This window comes from Leucopleurus acutus (assembly GCF_964270905.1).
Source record: "Leucopleurus acutus genome assembly, chromosome: 2".
NCBI lineage: Eukaryota > Metazoa > Chordata > Mammalia > Artiodactyla > Delphinidae > Leucopleurus > Leucopleurus acutus.
This window is the reverse complement of record NC_139143.1, coordinates 185,739,022-185,757,993: the sequence shown is the minus strand read 5'-3', so window position 1 is coordinate 185,757,993 and position 18,972 is coordinate 185,739,022. Positions and strand designations below refer to the sequence as shown.

The 18,972-nt window shown below is 39.3% G+C and overlaps 1 protein-coding gene across 3 annotated transcripts in view; it reads left to right on the top strand.

Moving 5' to 3' along the window:
• KIF1B (kinesin family member 1B) overlaps nt 1-18,972 on the top strand; it is a 147,536-nt gene that overhangs the window by 78,514 nt on the left and 50,050 nt on the right. For 2 of the 3 annotated variants that reach the window (XM_082833169.1, XM_082833171.1), the window contains exons 18-20: nt 771-854; nt 1,072-1,252; nt 1,378-1,450. In XM_082833169.1, coding sequence (XP_082689295.1) covers nt 771-854; nt 1,072-1,252; nt 1,378-1,450 — 338 coding nt within the window. Of the gene's footprint in view, nt 1-770; nt 855-1,071; nt 1,253-1,377; nt 1,451-7,532; nt 12,531-18,972 lie in introns of those variants that run through there. The other variant, XM_082833170.1, reaches the window with a different exon arrangement.

Here is an 18,972-nt window from a genome sequence, read left to right as displayed (position 1 = left end):
TAACTTTTTCAGCAAACTTTTCATTCTATATGATGAGAAATCTCCAAGGCTTGGTATTCCCTGTCTCTTTCTTTCAGTGATACTTTCTTGTACAATCTAATATTTGAAAATGGAGAAACTTGGGCTGCTTATAAATGCAGTCATGGACATAGCTACTTTACATGAAAAAAGCCTGGACGAAAGGAGCCGTTTTGTTACTGCCAAGAATTGAGCGGGACAGAGGCAATTAGGCTTGGTCTTGAATCTTAATTATTTGATAGACTAGTAAGAAGGGAACAAATATCCTGGGTAGTGGGAGATTTGAAGAACCTCTGGTCTTAAGCCAGTAGAATTTATTTTGACCTAAAAGGGAAGAAAAAGTCCACCTTGATTTTTGTCCAGGTTATTAACAAAACAACAACAATCTTATAGTACTTTTGTGTTGTATAATTTATTCCTCCCTTAGTCAAATTATTAGCTTTTGATCTTAGGTTTCTGATTATTACCTATATCTCATACTTAAGATTTCTGATGGTTTTCGTTTTTATATACTGAACTGTCAGATATCACTGAAGCTAACATTTCCTATCTTCTTCTGAAGTTTGTCAAATTCATTTAAATGTTTCTGAGCCACAGCCCTGGTTCTGGTACCCTAAAATGAACTATTATATAGCTACTAAGCCACTTGGTTGGTTGCAGGAATCTATTCTAGTCACCTTGAATCCTCACCTGCTTTCCATTATTTTCTTCCAGTGGTTTGTGATGCTAACATTAGTTTGTTTTCCTCTTAGTTATTGTAACCCTGGAGCCCTGTGAACGTTCAGAAACCTACGTAAATGGCAAAAGGGTGGCCCAGCCTGTTCAGCTGCGCTCAGGTGAGACTGGAAGAGGCTTGAAGTCTTCAGAACACAGGGCTTGTGCAAGCAGCTCTTTAATTCTTTATCTAAAGGTTGAAGTGATAGTCAGCATTAGGATTTATGTTCCTGTAAAACTCCAAAAGCTGTCTTTTTGCATTAGGGAGAGTTAGATTATTAACCTAGATGCAACACATTTAAAAAATGATTTCTCATCCATGTTTCTGTTCTGTGCTAGGAAACCGTATCATCATGGGTAAAAACCATGTGTTTCGTTTTAACCACCCGGAGCAAGCACGGGCTGAGCGGGAGAAGACTCCTTCTGCTGAGACCCCCTCTGAGCCTGTGGACTGGACGTTTGCCCAGAGAGAGCTTCTGGAAAAACAAGGAATTGATATGAAACAGGAGATGGAAAAAAGGTAATGTACAAATGTGATGTGGTCCACGTGACTCTCATTTCTTTTAAACACATAGCAGAATTCATGAAACAGCTCAGTGATTTTGCAATTTATTCTTTCCTCTCTTGCTTCTCTTTTCCGTCTAGGCTACAGGAAATGGAGATCCTATACAAAAAGGAGAAGGAAGAAGCAGATCTTCTCTTGGAGCAGCAGAGACTGGTAGGAGTGCATCCTGAATCCTCTGTTAGGAAAAGGGCAGCTTGCTTTCATATCACACCTTCCCTGTTCCACAGACGAGCACTCGCCCAGTTGCTTCTCCACCTGTCATTGATACCATACACTATTCTCTCATTTCCTTCATGGAGAAGGAACTTACATCCCCTGGTAGCCTTAGCCTGAAAAACTGTCCTTAAAGGTACTACTTCTGTGCCTCTTATGTCTTCAAGTCAAGTCTTCTATCAAAACCAAGTGCTTTTTGAGGAAATAGTGGGAGCTTTTCTAGTAGCCTTTTCCTTTTGATAGTGGTTTTTGAGTATGCACCAGTGGTGGTTCTTTTAATAATAATTACTCTGAATATTGAATTTGGTGGGTGTTTGCCTTGGTTTTGTTTCTGATCACCTGATAGTACTAATTCTCTGCTCTTGGGCTGACTTGGGGATTGTTCTTGTGCTGGGTGGACTTTTTTTTTTTTGTAAGTTAAACTGTGTCTAAAAGTGTTGCTGCACAGTTGCATGTGTTAATCCTTTTCTGTTCCCTGCATGGAGTCTGAATCCTAAGTAAGGGTCTCCGTGGCATATGGGGCGACAGTGGAAGTAGGGGCTGCACACCCAACTCCGAGAGGAGAGGGAAGCCTTGTTTCTCTGGGTTGAGAAAGGGTTTGTTTGAGCAGCTGAAAAAGTCAGTTTATGGTTGCAGCTTATAATGCTAATGGCTATAGCATTTTATGATGTTAGTTGATTTTCTTCGTTTTGTAGAAACTGAATCTCATGAATGAATAAGTTTATCCAATTAGTTAGACTTTATTTTTTAAAGTCATCCAGTTTTGGTTTACAAAGCCCTGGTTATAAGAAGCTTCTTGGCATTCATTTGATGTATAAGAAAAAGGCATAACAGCCTTTGGACACTGTGATACAGTTTAGGAATTCCTCATTTTTTAAGATTCATGGACTTCTTTTTAGATAAGGGGATATTAGGGAGAAAGCTGGGGTACTGGTTTCTTCCCTTAGCATAAAATATACCATGTAGAATACCGAGTGTAAACAACAGCATGTAAACCACAGCCTGATAGCCGTGCTCTGCTTTGGAGAAGAGAGGCTATTGCTGAGTGGGCCAAAAAAGCCAAGGACTTGTGCAAAAGCAGTCTTTTCCAGGGCTGCTTGGTTCTCAGGCTTGGCAGTGGGTTAAATAAATCAGTTAGTTTGTTATCTTGGAAATTATAGTAAAGCCCAAAAAAGAATGGATTGTAAGAATAAATCAAGTGTTTGGGGCAAGATCATAGCAGTGTTATAGGTAGAGTCTCTTTAGGAGGCCTAGTTGGCGTTTAGTTTGTAATGGAAACAGAAGGGTTTGGCTACAATGTGATTAGGGGCTTGAAAGCTTTGTGACACATGAAGGAGCCTTTTATCTTAATAATGTAGTATAATCTAATAACATGCCTCTGATGGTCTGTGGGTGATCAAATGAGAACAGGTATAATTAAGCTATATTTATTATTAATAATAGTGCCTTGTATTTGTGTAGTGCTTTATAATTTACAGAGAGTTTTAACATCCATCATTGTTTTGATCCCCAAAACAACCCTCTTTGGAAGCTGTATATGTAAATAAAGTGGCAAATATTGCCTCTAGTTTATAGTTGAGGAAGCCACGTCTAAAAAATGCTGCCCACTCTTAAATACCTGTTAAGACATGGTTCTGAGGCTTAAACTTAAACTTGAGTCTTCTGACTTGCTTCAGTGTTCTGTCCAGTAGAGCAGTGCTTCTCAACAACTTGGGAGTCTTATTAAAATGCTGATGCTGACTCAGCAGGTCTGGGGTGGGACCTGAGATTCTGCATTTCTAAACAGCTCCCAGGTGATGCCAGTGTGGCTAGGACCAACCTTTGAGTAACTAGGTGTAAGAGAATAGTGATGGCTGGTGATCATTCTGTTCTGTGAAATAAAGACAGTGACCATTGAAGAAGGGGAAAGTAAATGTCTCTAGGACATATTTAGTTTCCAGAGGACGTACTTAGTTTGCAAGTAATCAGGTTTACAAACAATAAATGCTGGAGAGGGTGTGGAGAAAAGGGAACCCTCTTGCACTGTTGGTGGGAATGTAAACTGATACAGCCACTATGGAGAACAGTATGGAGGTTCCTTAAAAAACTAAAAATAGAAGTGCCGTACGACCCAGCAATCTCACTACTGGGCATATACCCTGAGAAAACCATAATCCAAAAAGAGTCAGGTACCACAATGTTCATTGAAGCTCTGTTTACAATAGCCAGGACATGGAAGCAGTCTAAGTGTCCATCGACAGATGAATGGATAAAGAAGGTGTGGCACATATGTACAATGGAATATTACTCAGCCATAAAAAGAAACGAAATTGAGTTATTTGTAGTGAGGTGGATGGACCTAGAGTCTGTCATACAGAGTGAAGTAAGTCAGAAAGAAAAAAATAAATACCGTATGCTAACACATATATATGGAATCTAAAAAAAAAAAAAAGGTTCTGAAGAACCTAGGGGCAGGACAGGGATAAAGACGCAGACATAGAGAATGGACTTGAGGATACGAGGAGGGGGAAGGGTAAGCTGGGACGAAGTGAGAGAGTGACATGTACTTATATATACTACCAAATGTAAAATAGATAGCTAGTGAGAGGCAGCCTCATAGCACAGGGAGATCAGCTCGGTGCTTTGTGACCACCTAGAGGGGTGGAAAAGGGAGGGTGGGAGGGAGACACAAGAGGGAGGAGATATGGCGATACATGTATATGTATAGCTGATTCACTTTGTTATAAAGCAGAAACTAACACACCATTGTAAAGCAATTATACTCCAATAAAGATGATAAAAATAAATGAATAAGCAGCTCCTTTCAAGCAAAGAGGTTGCTTTCCTCCCATAAGTCCAGCTTTCTACTCCAGTTAAAGTTCTTGTTCTCAAGAGTTGATTTCTAACCCTTCAGCCTGAAGCATACCTAACAGTTAACAATACTGAATAAAAATGTAATTTTATGACCCTGTATTGGTCAACCAACAGATATATTTTGAATGTACCCTATGGATATACATTAAGAAGATACAAAGGAATTATTATTCAGTAAATTTTTAATATTTATTATATACAATTATTTTTGCATAACAACAGCATTAAAAAATGGAATTCAGGCTCATGAGTTTTCTATTACAATGATTCCCCAAATGCATCCCATTGTTACATTGCTGAATATTCTCTTATAGTTAGTGCTTGATTATACGCCTGGTCCTTTCTGTGCTTGCTTTTCACACGTGTTTTGGGTATTTTCTCTCTTATTTGCATAATCTTCATGCAGAGTCTCTTTAGGAGGCCCACTTTGCATTTGGTATTTAATGAAAGCAGAAGGATCATTTAGTGACATGTGAATTGGACAGATCTGAGTAGTTTTTCCAGCCCTGTAATAAATGAATCTAAATTTCTTAAAATCTCTCTTCTTTTTTTTTTTTGACATGAGATAGGATTTGCATCTTGGCACATAAGCTTTGCAAGAGTTTTCAGTATCATGGTCAGTATGTGATGGGGGTGATATGTTTGAGCTTTAGGGAGAACATATTCTACAGAGTCAATATGACAGTATTTTAAAAAGAAAGAAAATTATGGCCACTTGATGAGTTCTTTTAGATTTATGTAAACTCATTTAGTTATGTTTTATTTTAGAGTTTAAAGGCATAAGTTTTCTCTCTTAAGTATGACATTAAAGCAATGATTAGAATATTTCCTGAATTAGGTAGTGTTCATTTCATCATTAAGCAGTTTTTAAAGGAAAAGAAAAGAAGCCAGGAAAAAACCTGATAGTTAATTATGTAGGAAGAATCAGAGAGAATTTGTGTTCTATAAAACTCAGTTTATTAAAAGCAAACAAACAAAAAAACTCAGTTTATACATATTTGCAAGAAAACTTTTTTAGGAGTCAGACATACTTTTTTTCTCTAATATTTATTAATGTCATCTTTTATCACTTTTTTATCACTTAAGATTTTAAAAATAAAAATAAAAAGGAAAAAAATAGTATAGAGTCTGTAAATTTAGCTTTATCTGCTTTTTGCTGCTAAAGTTTCAAATAGGTAGGGGTTATAAATGGTTTAGTAACCATTTATAGACAAATAGAAATAATACAAATCAGTAGTAACATCTCCAGATTCAGGGGCCAAATTATTATTATTGTTATAGGTTATTTTTTTGTTCCCTAGAAAGTAACTGTACCTAGAAACATAGAAATCTTTGGTCTAGAAAACAAGATACTATTTATCAGTTTCAACTCTTTTTTTTTTTTTAACCCTTTCCTAGAGATAATTTTGGTAATCATAGCCAAAGTAAAAGAGACTATTAAATAAGAATATTTTCATTTCCTAGACTATCTTGAACTACTCCTCCAGTGAGTAGTTTCTTTTCCCAGGAACTTTTTTTTTTTTTTTTTTTTTTTTTGCAGTACACGGGCCTCTCATTGTTGTGGCCTCTCCCATTGCAGAGCACAGGCTCCGGACACGCAGGCTCAGTGGCCATGGCTCACGGGCCCAGCCGCTCCCCGGCATGTGGAACCTGTGTCCCCTGCATCGGCAGGCGGACTCTCAACCACTGCACCACCAGGGAAGCCCGTTCCCAGGAACTTTTATCTCCTGAATAGAAATTCTTCCTTAATCCTATCTGTCACAGGGAGTTCTAAGTCCAACACTGCTTTCAGTTAGACCCATGTTATCAAGATTTGCTTGTGTTAGTTAAGAATAATTGGCTAAAAAAAAAAAAAAAAAAAGAATAATTGGCTATTGTCCAAATAGCCATTGAAACTGCTTAGCTGTGAATTCAGGCTGCTGTTTTAGACCTAAGTAAAGTTGTTTGAAAAAGAGGTAATGGGGCAAAGACAGCTGGAAAGACAGAGAGAGATAACATTTTAAATTGGGTCCATAAGCAGAGTACATAAGCAGAATATAACCTTTGTGTTTTACGTGTTGATAGGAAGAGTTGTCAACTTAAAGTAATATTCCTCGAAAAACTAGAAATACCATGGGTTTTCATAGATGGAACACGTCTCTAAGTTGTATTTATTAAAGTATTACTTGGGGAATTTTGAATAATGTTTAATGAAAGTATATTTACCTAGCTTAATTTATGTTCTGGAGATTTGGTTCCTAAAATTTTGGAGGTGAGGTATTTATTGGTTTAAGTGTGTGGAAAACAAAGTAGCAGACCCACTATGAAGATCCTTTTTTATGCATCCTTATTCTCTGGATAACAAACTTTAATTGTACAAATGAAATCGATCAATTTGACCTGACCCAAGACAGTAGCAAATCTGATATATGCTCATGCAAAGACTAGTTTCAGAACTCTCTTATCGTCTAGGAAAAAAACCAATTTGGTTGATAAGAACCTCACATGGTCTGCTAATAGGGATTCTTAGCATTTTTAACATAATCCCTGTTTGACTGCTTTTTCTACTTTCTCATCTTCTAACTTTTTTCTAGGGCTGCTCTTTTTAGTAAAGCTAAACAAAACGTGGCATCCTACAGCATTACTAACCTTTGTTAATCCGCCTGCTCGTCACATCTTGTATGGCATCTGTGCTCACTCATGGGGGAAAGAGTTTCTGGAAGAAGCAACAGCAATAACCAAGGCAAATGTGGGGAAGTGGCTGCATGGGTGTTAGCATGTATGGGGCAAAGGTTTTACTTCGTTTTCTTGAGATAGTGGAGATGTTATTTCATACCGTTTTGTTAATAACTTCATGTGACCTTACAGTGAGAGGCTGTTCCTCACTGTTTCAGTCCTAAGAAATTTGATTGCAGATTTCATCACTTAAGCCAGAAAGTGGAAATTTGGATTAATGTTACTAGAAAAAAAAAAAGCAAATCTTTATATTAATAATAATCTACATAAGCATATGTCTTAATAGACTTGCACATCATTTAGGGTTTTTTTGGTTTGTTTTTTTTAGTTTTTTGGATTTTGTTTTTAAATTTATTAGGGCTTTTTTGCTTGCTTTTTCTTCGATTTGATTTTCCTTTTTTACATTTTAATTTTGGTTATTTTGGGGCCATTTTTTGATTTTGTTTTTCCAAAGGACGCGGATTCTGATAGCGGGGACGATTCTGACAAGAGGTCCTGTGAAGAGAGCTGGAAACTGATTACTTCTCTGAGAGAAAAGCTACCTCCCAGCAAGTTGCAAACCATTGTTAAAAAATGTGGCCTCCCTAGCAGTGGGAAGAAACGAGAACCAATTAAAATGTATCAAATCCCCCAAAGAAGACGCCTGAGTAAAGATTCCAAGTGGGTCACCATCTCAGATCTTAAGATACAGGCTGTAAAAGAGATATGCTATGAGGTTGCTCTCAACGATTTTAGGCACAGTAGGCAGGAGATTGAAGCCTTGGCCATTGTTAAGATGAAAGAGCTTTGTGCCATGTATGGGAAGAAAGACCCCAACGAGCGGGACTCCTGGAGGGCAGTGGCCAGGGATGTCTGGGACACGGTTGGTGTAGGGGATGAGAAGATTGAAGACATGATGGCCAGTAGTAAAGGAGGAACTGATGTGGATGACCTCAAGGTTCATATAGACAAGCTGGAAGACATTTTGCAAGAAGTCAAAAAGCAAAATAACATGAAAGATGAGGAGATAAAAGTATTAAGAAATAAAATGCTCAAAATGGAGAAAGTCTTGCCACTGATTGGGTCTCAGGAACAGAAAACCCAAGGAAACCACAAAGCAAAGGAACCTGTTGGAGCTGGTGCCAGTAGCAAGTCTGAGATCGATGTATGTAAAGGAGACAGTGGAGAACTTGGGAAAGAAGAGCGTGTTTCCCAGCTGATGAATGGAGACCCAGCTTTTAGACGTGGACGTCTGCGTTGGATGAGGCAGGAGCAAATTCGGTTCAAGAACCTGCAACAGCAGGAGATAACAAAGCAGCTTCGCCGGCAGAATGTACCTCATAGGTTCATCCCTCCTGAGAACCGGAAGCCCCGGTTCCCCTTTAAGAGCAACCCTAAACACAGAAACTCTTGGAGTCCCGGGACACATATCATCATAACAGAAGATGAGGTTATAGAGCTTAGAATTCCGAAAGATGAAGATGGAAGGAAAGGAAATAAACAGGAGAACCAGGAGAAGGGGAGTAGAGCAGCTTCTAAGGATCCCCAGTTACCATGGGGCTCTCAGGGCACTCGAAGTCAAGATCACATTCAAGTTAGCAAGCAGCATATTAATAATCAACAACAGCCACCTCAGTTACGCTGGAGAAGCAACTCGCTCAATAATGGCCAACCGAAAAGCGTGCACTGCCAGGCATCTGCTTCTTCAGAATCACTAAACTCCCACAGTGGTCACCCCACCGCTGATCTGCAGACTTTCCAGGCAAAGCGCCATATGCATCAACATCGTCAGTCTTACTGTAATTATAACACTGGAGGTCAGTTAGAGGGCAGTGCAGCCAATTCCTGTCAAAAGCAGACTGACAAACCCAACCACTGTAGCCAGTTCGTGACACCTCCAAGAATGAGGCGACAGTTCTCAGCACCCAATCTCAAAGCTGGTCGAGAAACCACAGTATAAATTACTGGACAAACTTGAACCCTTGGTGGAGGAAACAGACGATGGTAGCTTATGATTTGGGTTGGTTCTAGCCTTGGCCTTGAATTCCTAGTATTTGCGTTATGATTATAATGTTGTGCTTCTAAAATATTAACTGATTTTAATATTGTTAAAACATAAAACACTGGTAAATGTTTCGACACCTCCCTTTTGTTTGTATACCATAAGTGGGCAGTTTCTGGAATTTTGGACAAAACATTGAGACCTCCCTTATTTTTCTGAGACTTTCCTCCTTTCTTGGTGCCTAGATAATATACTTACTTACACAGACTGGTCTTGTTTCAGTGTAAGTTTGCTATGTTTTTATAATGCCTATAAATTTATCTGATATCCAAAAAGACTTGCCTCTTGGTTTATGCAAACATTCAAAAGAGGAATTTGATATGTAGCATTAAATGTCTATTATTTCCCCATAAATGTTAGACATTAGTTTAAAAATAATAACATGCAACTGTGTGAACACAGCTTTGGATTTCTTATCCATGTCTGTTTCTTTCTTTAAATATCATGGAAATTTTCAAAAACCAGAACTAAATGTCTTTGGACATATTTTGTAGGACACAGCTTTGCATCTTCCGTGGAACTTCCACATCTTCTTGCTCTTCTATATTTTACATAGAACTGATTCAGTAGGGTTTTTTTTTTTCTTTTGACTGCATCAGTGTATGTATGAATTTTGTCATAATACTGAAATCTTTAAATTGGCATCTGTCTGGATTTCTGTTTGTGGTTCGCATTTTGAAGTTTAACATATCATTTCTCACACAAATACATACACAGAGAGACGCTGCACTATTCACCAATATCTTGCCAACAGAAATACCAACAAAATACTCATATGATTCTTTGAGCAGTATGTATAAGTTTATAGGGAGGTTATTTGGTGGAGAGAGGGGAGAGGTGGAACATGGGGAGAAGGCTACAGCATTTGGCTGTGTGTACTTATTTTCAGTAGATGATGAAATAATGAAATAAGTTAACTTTGGTTTGGTTTAGAATAAAGGAGATGATGTATAATAAACTATTCTTTGGTCAGCAGCAGTGATCCTCACAGATACTCAAGCAAGGAAAGAGAAGTCCTGATGAACAGTTATTGTATCAATACCTCATTTTACTATGTTGTGGTCTCAGTTTGCCTCACTGGAGAATCCACTAAAAAAGATGGATTTTGATGGGAAGAAAAGAATAGTTTTCTGCATCCTTCATCTCTTGAACTTGTCAGAAACTTTTTAAAGAGGCGGTGTGAAGAGCCAGAGATGTCTATGAGATTGTCTGACATCATGTTGTTGAAGATTGCTAAGTCACCTATCAAACGCTTGTCTTCCAGATGGTGTGAAAAATTACATCCAGGATAGCAGTTAATGTTCAAGGAAGCCTTAAAGATTGTGATTACATGGGTTTTTTTCCTTTGCGTGTAGGCACTATTCTTTATTAGAACATTATTTTTAATCATAGTATTTTTTTTCTTTGCTTCTAAGAAAATGCTTTTATAATGCACAGAAAGTTGCTTCCAATTAACTTTGGGGGTTATTTTTGCTTTCATAGCTAGAGCAGTCCTAGTCTTCAGCTGAAGTTTTATGGCAGATTAGACAGGGGTGATGTCTGTCCTGGGTTGACTGAATGATGTTTGTAATGAGTTGACTTAATTGAGATGACAGTGTCCTGTACCATGTGGTTTGAATATACTTGGTAGGGTACTTCAGATCAGTCACTTCAGTGCATCTTGTGTAAACCCCATTTGTCCTTCTTTGTTCTTCTTAGACATAGTTATGTTATCTATTTCTTTCTTGCAAAAAAGTTCATTTTCTAAAACTAATAATAATAACAACGCAGCTTTCAACTCTGTAGCAAAAGTGGGCTTTCAATTTTCCAACTTGAGATAACATAGGATAGAGCTATATATTTTCATTTTTATGGTGGCCTTTTAATGTCATTATGGGCAGGTACCTCCCTTTCACACTAAACAATGGGAGTGAGTTTCTCCTGGTGATCAGGAGACACTGTAGAATGAAAAGAAATACAGTATTTCATTTACAAATGTGGGTTGTGTAGGCACTATACCCACACTGATATTCCAAAGAGTTAGATTTGTATTTGTGCTTCATGTGCTGATCCAGGCGCCCTCAGATTATTGAAATGTTTAGATATCTAATGTAGCCCTTAATTTCAGATGACCAGAAAGAAATGAACCAAGATTTGATTGCCCTTCATGCATTTCAGAGCAGATACTTGTCTTAGAAAATAACTGTGTGAATGGAATTTCTTCATTGACTTTCACTGAAGAAGTAACTAGTACCATGCTTTTGTGATTGGTATAGCCTACATTGCTTCGTTTGTTTTTTTAATTTGACAGTATCTGTCCCTAAGCTTAAATACTACAAGACCAAAGGGAAATGGTCACCATTAAGCCATTATTGTATTATTGAAATATCCCTAGCTATTATCATAGTGAAATTTTTTTTTAAAAGTTTGTGCTATTGAAATTATATAATGACCTGACAATAATGGAAATAGAGTCCTAATCAATTGGTACAGTTTCACAAACCAAACCACACACTATGGTATTCCTTGGAGAGTTAAAGACTTCTGTTTATCTAATAAGTCTAAACCAAAGGGCTTTTCCTTTAGTTTTGCTTCTAATTCTTTCTGGTGCTTCTCTTTTCACTGGAAAATGCAATGAATGGGAATTGTTTATTCCATTGAAGTGACTTGAAGTGACCTCTTGTGCTTTAGGTGTAGGTTGATGCTGAAGAAAAACAAAACAAAACAGGACAGAACACAGTTTGTCACACCGATGTCTGCATTAAAGGCTGTCAGACTACAGGAAGTTACATAGGTTTTCTCCCGTCAGCTACTATACCCCTGTGCCTTATTGGTCCTTTGTAGACTTGCCTTAATGATTTGTACAAAGGACTGGGAGCAGGGGAAGCTGTTGAGTCCTGGCATACCTTAATGAAGACGGCTTCTTAGGGGCAGTGCAAAGCAAGCATTTGTTCTGCACTGTTAGAGCCAAATTCTGTATTGTGAACAGTTTTCATAATTGTCTACTTTATGTCATCTTTCTGAGATTTAAAAATCTGCTCTAGATACTTAGTTTGAACCAATGTAGGTTGTGAAGTGTATTGGTTTCCTCCCATCATTACTGTAAAAAGAAGTTGTGAATCTTCTTGTTAATGAACTATGGATTTCTCCCTCAGTTTCTTTTTAGAAAATGCTTGAAGATTGTCTTTGAGTGTAAGATCTACCTTTTCAGAAAGGGAGAGTTAGTTTGTAATGTTAAAAAATAAAGTCCTCATTCAATAAAAACTGAAATTATCTCTTAAGAGTGTGATTTCTCTCGGATGTGGGAGGAGGGAAAGTGAAACAGAGTGATGCTAATGAAACCTGGTCTTGACTTTTATTTCTTGCTCCTTCACCTGAAGATGGTTGCAGACCATACCTTTTAAAAAATATTTCTACATGAACTTGATTTGTTTAGAGCTTTTGCTTTTTGTTACCCTTTTTAATTTATCAAAATTCTATCTTAAATGAGGTCTTTAATCCTTATTTTATGCTACGTTTTACTTAAATAAAACCTTTTATATTATAAGATAATGAGGATATCAGATATCCCTTTATGATTTGAGTTTATCTTGTATTTTCTGTTTTTTTCAACTATATAATTTTGATTTGCAGTTTTCTTTAAATGAAATGGTATACTTCATATGGGTAGAAATGAAATTTCTAGAAAGCTTTGAGTAACTCTGTTTAGCTTTTCTTTTTTCCCTTAGCCACTGCTTTTCTCCACCCAGAGCATTGGTGATATGTTAGAGATGAACAGGACAAAGCAGAAGATTTTTCTGGAGCGGACCATCGGTCTTATTGAACGTTTGGACATGACATTATTTTTTATGTTGAAAAGCAACATAATCATACATAATGGAGTAGAATACAAAATCCACATGGGTTTTTTTTTTTTCCCCAACGTGAGTTTTTAAATATGAAATTTGGAACTTAAGGGAAATGTTAACGCTTGGATTGGCTTGCTTCAGCCTTCTTACCCTTTCCCTTCAGGTACTTTGTATTTCTCTGCTGTTGGAGAACCTGGTGGAAAAGTTGCCAAGACCTGACCATTTCTAGGACAGTACAGACAATTCCAATGCAGTATGATATGTGTAGTGATAGTTGTGTGCACAGGATGAGTGTGGGCAGAGTGGGAAAAGGTTTTTGAAAGAGGAAGCCCTGAGCCAAGAGCAGAGTCCCAAAGTACAACTGCAAATGTATCCAAGTGAAGAATGGCAGGGAGAAGGAGGAAACGTGTCAGGTCCAGGGAACTGCGAGTAACTTGGGGGACCTGGCGGGGGGTGGGGCAGGGGCCAGATCATGGCATGCTAAGGACTTCGGATTTTATCTTGAGCATGACGGAAGCTACCATGTATTATACAGGGAGATTGCATTCGTAGATTCATCTTTTAGAAATGGCCAAAGTTTGGGTTGGATAGAGGCAAATTCAGAGCCCAGTGCTGCAGTTGGGAAGTTGCTGGATGAACTAAATGAGAAACGATGCTTTCCAAACAGAGGCGGGGGGACAGGATGGAGGGAATGACTGATAGATTATTTGGAGATAGAATCAATGAATCAGTTCGTGGAGGGGGATGAGCCCTGTGTATATATCCCACAAGGTGAAGAAGGTTCTTGCTTGGACCATGTTTGGAAAGTAAAGTTAATGAGACCAAGATAGGACTGAGAGATTGGGAGAGAATAGGAGCTGCACAGGTATAAGAATAGGTGTTGTGAGACCCCTGGACGCATAGATCTGAGACTGTGTCCGCATGGTGCTGCTGGTGGTGAGTACATTAAGGTGTTGACAAGAACTGGGGCGTGGACATCTCCCTTCCAGCTATCGCTTGCTAATTATAATCTGCCATTAAAGGAAGAAGGCAGCATTAGCAAAATGAGCCAAGCCTCTAATGTCAGAAACAGCCTAACCAGAAAACCCAGAATTGTGACATTGATTTTACCTTAAATGCCACCTCCTCAGAGATGCCCTAGTTGTGGCACCATCGTGTCTCACCTGTAGTACCACAGTAGCCTCCTAGCTGGTCTCTTCACTTCTGTTCCTGACCCCCGTACGCCATTGTCCACATAGCAACCAGCAGCGTCCTTTGAAAACAAAAATCAGTGCCAGTGGCCTCCAGTGGCTTCCCATTGCACTTTAAAATGTGAACCTCTTATCGTAGCTTCCAAGGCTGTCCCTGTTTGGGCTTCTTGCCTGTGTCTCTGACTTTAAGTCTTGACATTCTCTTACTAGCAAGCACTTTGGACTTTTGTGCTTTGAACTTGCCAAGCTCGTTTCCACCTCTGGGCTTTTCACTTCCTCAGGACTGGCATCCTTTCTCCTCGTGCTGAGCTCCTCTTCCGGATCGGTGCTCATGAGCCCCTTTTCCTGCCGCAGCCTATCCCAGGGCAGCTCACTGTTTAATAATAATGCTAACCTGTAGTTATCTGTGCACTTACTTGGTGCTTCCATGAGACTGTAAACTCACCTAGAATAAGCACCTATCTGTCTTGTTTTCTTCACTGTTCGTCTGTACACATCACCCAGAAGAGTGGTTCTCAAACTGTCGTGTGCATCAGAATCCCCTGAGGGGCTTGTGAGAACATAGAATGCTGGTCCCACCCCCAGGGTTTCTGATGCAAGGGGTCTGGGGTAGGGTCTGATAACTGTATTTCTCATAAGTTCCCAAGTGACACTGATGCTGCCAGATCAGAATCCACCTTTGAGAACCTCTGTCTAGAACAGGGATTGGCAAACTTTTTCTGTAAAGGGCCAGAGAGTAAATATTTTAGGCTTTGGGGGCCTCGTGGTCTCTGTCAAACTGCTCAGCTCTGCTGTTGTAGCAGAAAAGCAGCCATAGACAATATGCAAAGGGATGGACATGGCTATATTTTGATAAAACTACTGTATTTATCAAATGGTGGGCTGGATTTGGCCTGCAGATTTGCCAACCCGTCAAAGATGGTCACTTTTGAGAACTGTTAACTAGAAGATCAGTACACGACTGTGTATCTGATCTAGAAGACAGATAAGTGCCAGATGCTGGTGGGTCAGTGGTGAATGACAGATCCCCGGCCTCCTGAAATTCACAGAGTTGTGGAGGAGATAGCTATTAGACAGTCACACCAGTGGTTATACAGTACATTTGTGACCAATGCCCTGAGGGAGAAGTACAGGGTGCTCTGAAAGTTTACAACCAGGTGCCTCAGGGAACAAAAAGGTGGCCTTTTCTTGCTCTCAGCTGATGATTTTCATTTTGAGAAAAAGAAGGAATCAGAAGTAAACTTCCTTTTCTTCCCACTTCTAGGTCTGCGTCCAAACCGTACTTGGCCTTCCCTCCTGTTGGTGGAAGAACCGTCTGTGCTCCTGTCTTAGCCCAGCCCTTGCTCCCTTCATCCTGTCTTCTGAGGGACTTATTGAACATTTACCCCTTCTCTTTTACAACATCAGTTTTTCTCCCTCCACATTATTCCTATCAGCATTACAAGCATGTCATTTCACCAGTTATAAAAAAGTTCCGTGTTCCCTGTGACCTGCCACTGCAGTTCTCTGTTCCTTTTTCTAAAAATACTCCTGAGAGGGTTTTCTGTACTTTTTCCCACTTGTCCACCTTCTTTTTCTTGTTTCCTCTCCCCATTCTTAGTTGAACTCACTCTGGTCAGACTCATTCCCACCTCACCACTGAAGCCACCCTGATTAGGGTCACCAGCAATGTCCATGGTGACAAATCCAGGGTGTTTTCTCAGACGTCATCTTACTAAATCTGTCTAGCATTTGACATGGGTTGCCTACTCTTTACTTCTTGGAACACCTTATTCTCTTGGCTCCTGATTTTCCTCTGACCTCACTGGCTGTTCCTTCATGGTCTCTGTGGACACAGACATTGGCTCTTTCCGTATCTGTTCATTCCACCAGGTGACCTTACGCATTTCCGTGTTCACACAGATGATGATGCAGACAGCACCTCCTGTGTGTTGCGCATTTACAGTGGACCCTTGAAAGACACGGGTTTGAACTGCACGGGTCCACTTATATGTGGAATTTTTTTCAGTGCATATGTTCAGCAGTACTCCTCAATCCACGGTTGGTTGAATCTGCGGACGTGGAACCTCAGAAACAGAGGGCCGACTGTAAAGTTACACGCTGATTTTTGACTGCATGGTCAGTGCCCCAACCCCTGTGTTGTTCAAGGGTCAACTGTACTTGGGCCAATAAACATTTTACATGTATTAGCTTATTGAAGCCTCGCAACAGCCCTCTACTGTAAAGTAAGTGTTGTTATTCCCATTTTACATGCCTTCCCATTGTCACACAGCTACAAAGTGGGGATCCAGGTCCAGTCTCAGGCAGTCGGTCTGTCTGCAAACCACTGCCCTGCCTCCCTCTCTGCTGACTCTCAGATGTACTCTCTCCAGCCTGGGCCATTCCCCTGACCTCTGGACATAGATGCACAGCTCTGACCTGCCATCCAGAAAGCTAACTGGCATCTCACATTTAAACTATCTAAACCAGGGCAGCTAGCTCAGACCAAATATCCAAGGGTGATCCTCAGTTTCCCTTTTTTTAGTACACCCCATGATCACATCATCTGTAGGACACACTTCCTCTGTCTGTAAAACATATCCCAACTCCATTCTCTTTTCATCACCTTTGCTGCTGATACCCTGGACCAGGCCACTGCCATCTCCCTTGAAACTGCAGGGACAGCTTCATGACTGCTGGCCTTGCTTCCAAGCCCGCAGGCTATATTCTCTGTGGAGAGTGGTATTTTTAAAACATATGCTAGACCACAGTACTTCCCAGCTCTACACCACCCAGTGGCTTCCCTTAGAATAAAATCCACAGTCCTTCCCGTGGCCTGTAAGGCTGTCCATAGCTTGGTCCCTATCTGACTACTTCTCAACTGCATCTCCAACCCTTCTCACTCCTCCAGTCCACCACACAGGTTTTCTTGCTTTTCCTTAAACACACCAAGTTCCTTTCCATCCCAGGACCTTTGTACTTGCTGTTATATTTGACTGGAATAAACCCCCACCAGAGATCTCAGAGTGCTTGCTTAGAGCTCTGATTAAATGTTATCTCTATGGAGAGACCTTCCCTGACCACCTAATCTAAAAGTCTTCCTCCACTCCTCTCTTCTCTCTGTTACTCTCTGAAAGCTACCTTTCTCTATCTTTCTTCATAGTATCAATACTACTCTCTACTGAAATCCTAGTGTGTACAGTGTCTGTTTACTGTTTATCATCTCTCCCTTACCAGTGAGACTTCTGTCTTATTGACCACTGTATTCCTAGCATCTGGCACATAGTAGGAGTGAAAAAAGTATTAATTTGTTGATGAAATGAATGGATGGATAGTGGTTAAAAAAAAAAAGCATGCTTTGAGTCCAATTGCTTGGGTTCAGATCCTATTTCTACTACTTGCTAATTTTGATCTTTGGAAAGTTACTTAATTTCTTTAAGCCTTTTTCTTTTTTAACATGAGGATAAAATAGTAGCATTTTCATAGGGTTATTGGGATGATTGAAACAATCCATGTTAAACATTAACAACAGTTCCTAGTACAGTGAGCTTAAAAACAAGGATAGTCGGGTGGAAGAGAGCATTCTAGAAGAGGAAACAGCCAGTGCAGTGCCTTTATAAATATGGAGCATATATTCAGTTAGTTGGGACTTTTTATAAACATGGAAGTTTCCTGGAAAATATGTTATTTTTTAGCGTGTTTTCCATAATGGTCCTAGTTTTCCCCATGAAATCAGCAGAACAATAGTATCTGAATCTCTTTATCCGTTTGTTGTAGGAAAATCCAGGGCTTAGAGTTTTTCTGGTAGCATACAGAATATCCTTGTTGGAAGCTCATGTGCAGCCTGGTTTGGGGAAGAGGCCAATTCAAGAATGGTGTTGACATTTGGACTACCAGCTGCTTATAGAAATTTTCCCTGGTCAAAATGCAATTAAAGTTTTAGGTCTATAGCATTATGGAACATCTTTTTATGTCAGCTTTACTGCCACTAAAGCACAACCACAGCCCTTAGGGAAAGTCACCCTTATACTTTAACTGTCAGAATCTGAGGATTTTGTTTTCATTGGTAGTTTGACCAGCTTATAAACCTATTCTTGAGGAAGTCCTTAGAAATAAGCCAGTCACAAAAAGTCACAATTGTATGATTCCATTTATATGAGATACCTAGAGTAGTCAAACCTGTGGAGACAGAAGGTAGAATGCTGGTTGCCAGGGGCTGCGGGGGTGAGAGTTAGTATTTAAAGGACAAAGAGTTTTAGTTTTACAAGGTGAAGAGTTCTGGAGTGTGGATAGTGATGATGGTTGCACAGTGTTATTAACGTATTTCATACCTTAAAAGTGGTTAAGATGGTAAATTTTATGTTATGTGTATATTACTGTAATTTAGAAATTGGGGAAAAAATGAAAAACAACAAAATCCTCAAGCTAAGATATTAACATTTTTTTCCACCTGATGCTTTTTCCGTAAATCAGCTGTCTTTCTCTTTTTGCTGAAAAAATCCTATGTAATAACATAGGTTTTGTGGAAACCACACCCCCAACCTCTTACTTTGAAAACAAATAGTGCAATGAACCTTTGTATACCCATGTTTATATACTTTTCCTGAATCATTTGAAAGTGAGTTATAGATATAATGTCAGTTTACCCCTAAATACACATGTATCTCCTAAAATCAAGGACATTCTCTTAATACCATTATCCCATCCAAAAATTTAATACTGATTCAGTATCATGTAAAATACAGGTCATTTTCAAATTTCACTAATTGTCTAAAAAATATAACTGTTGGAAGTGTGTGTGTGCATGTTTTTTAATCCAAGATCCAGTCACGGTTCATTGATTGCATTTGGTTCTGA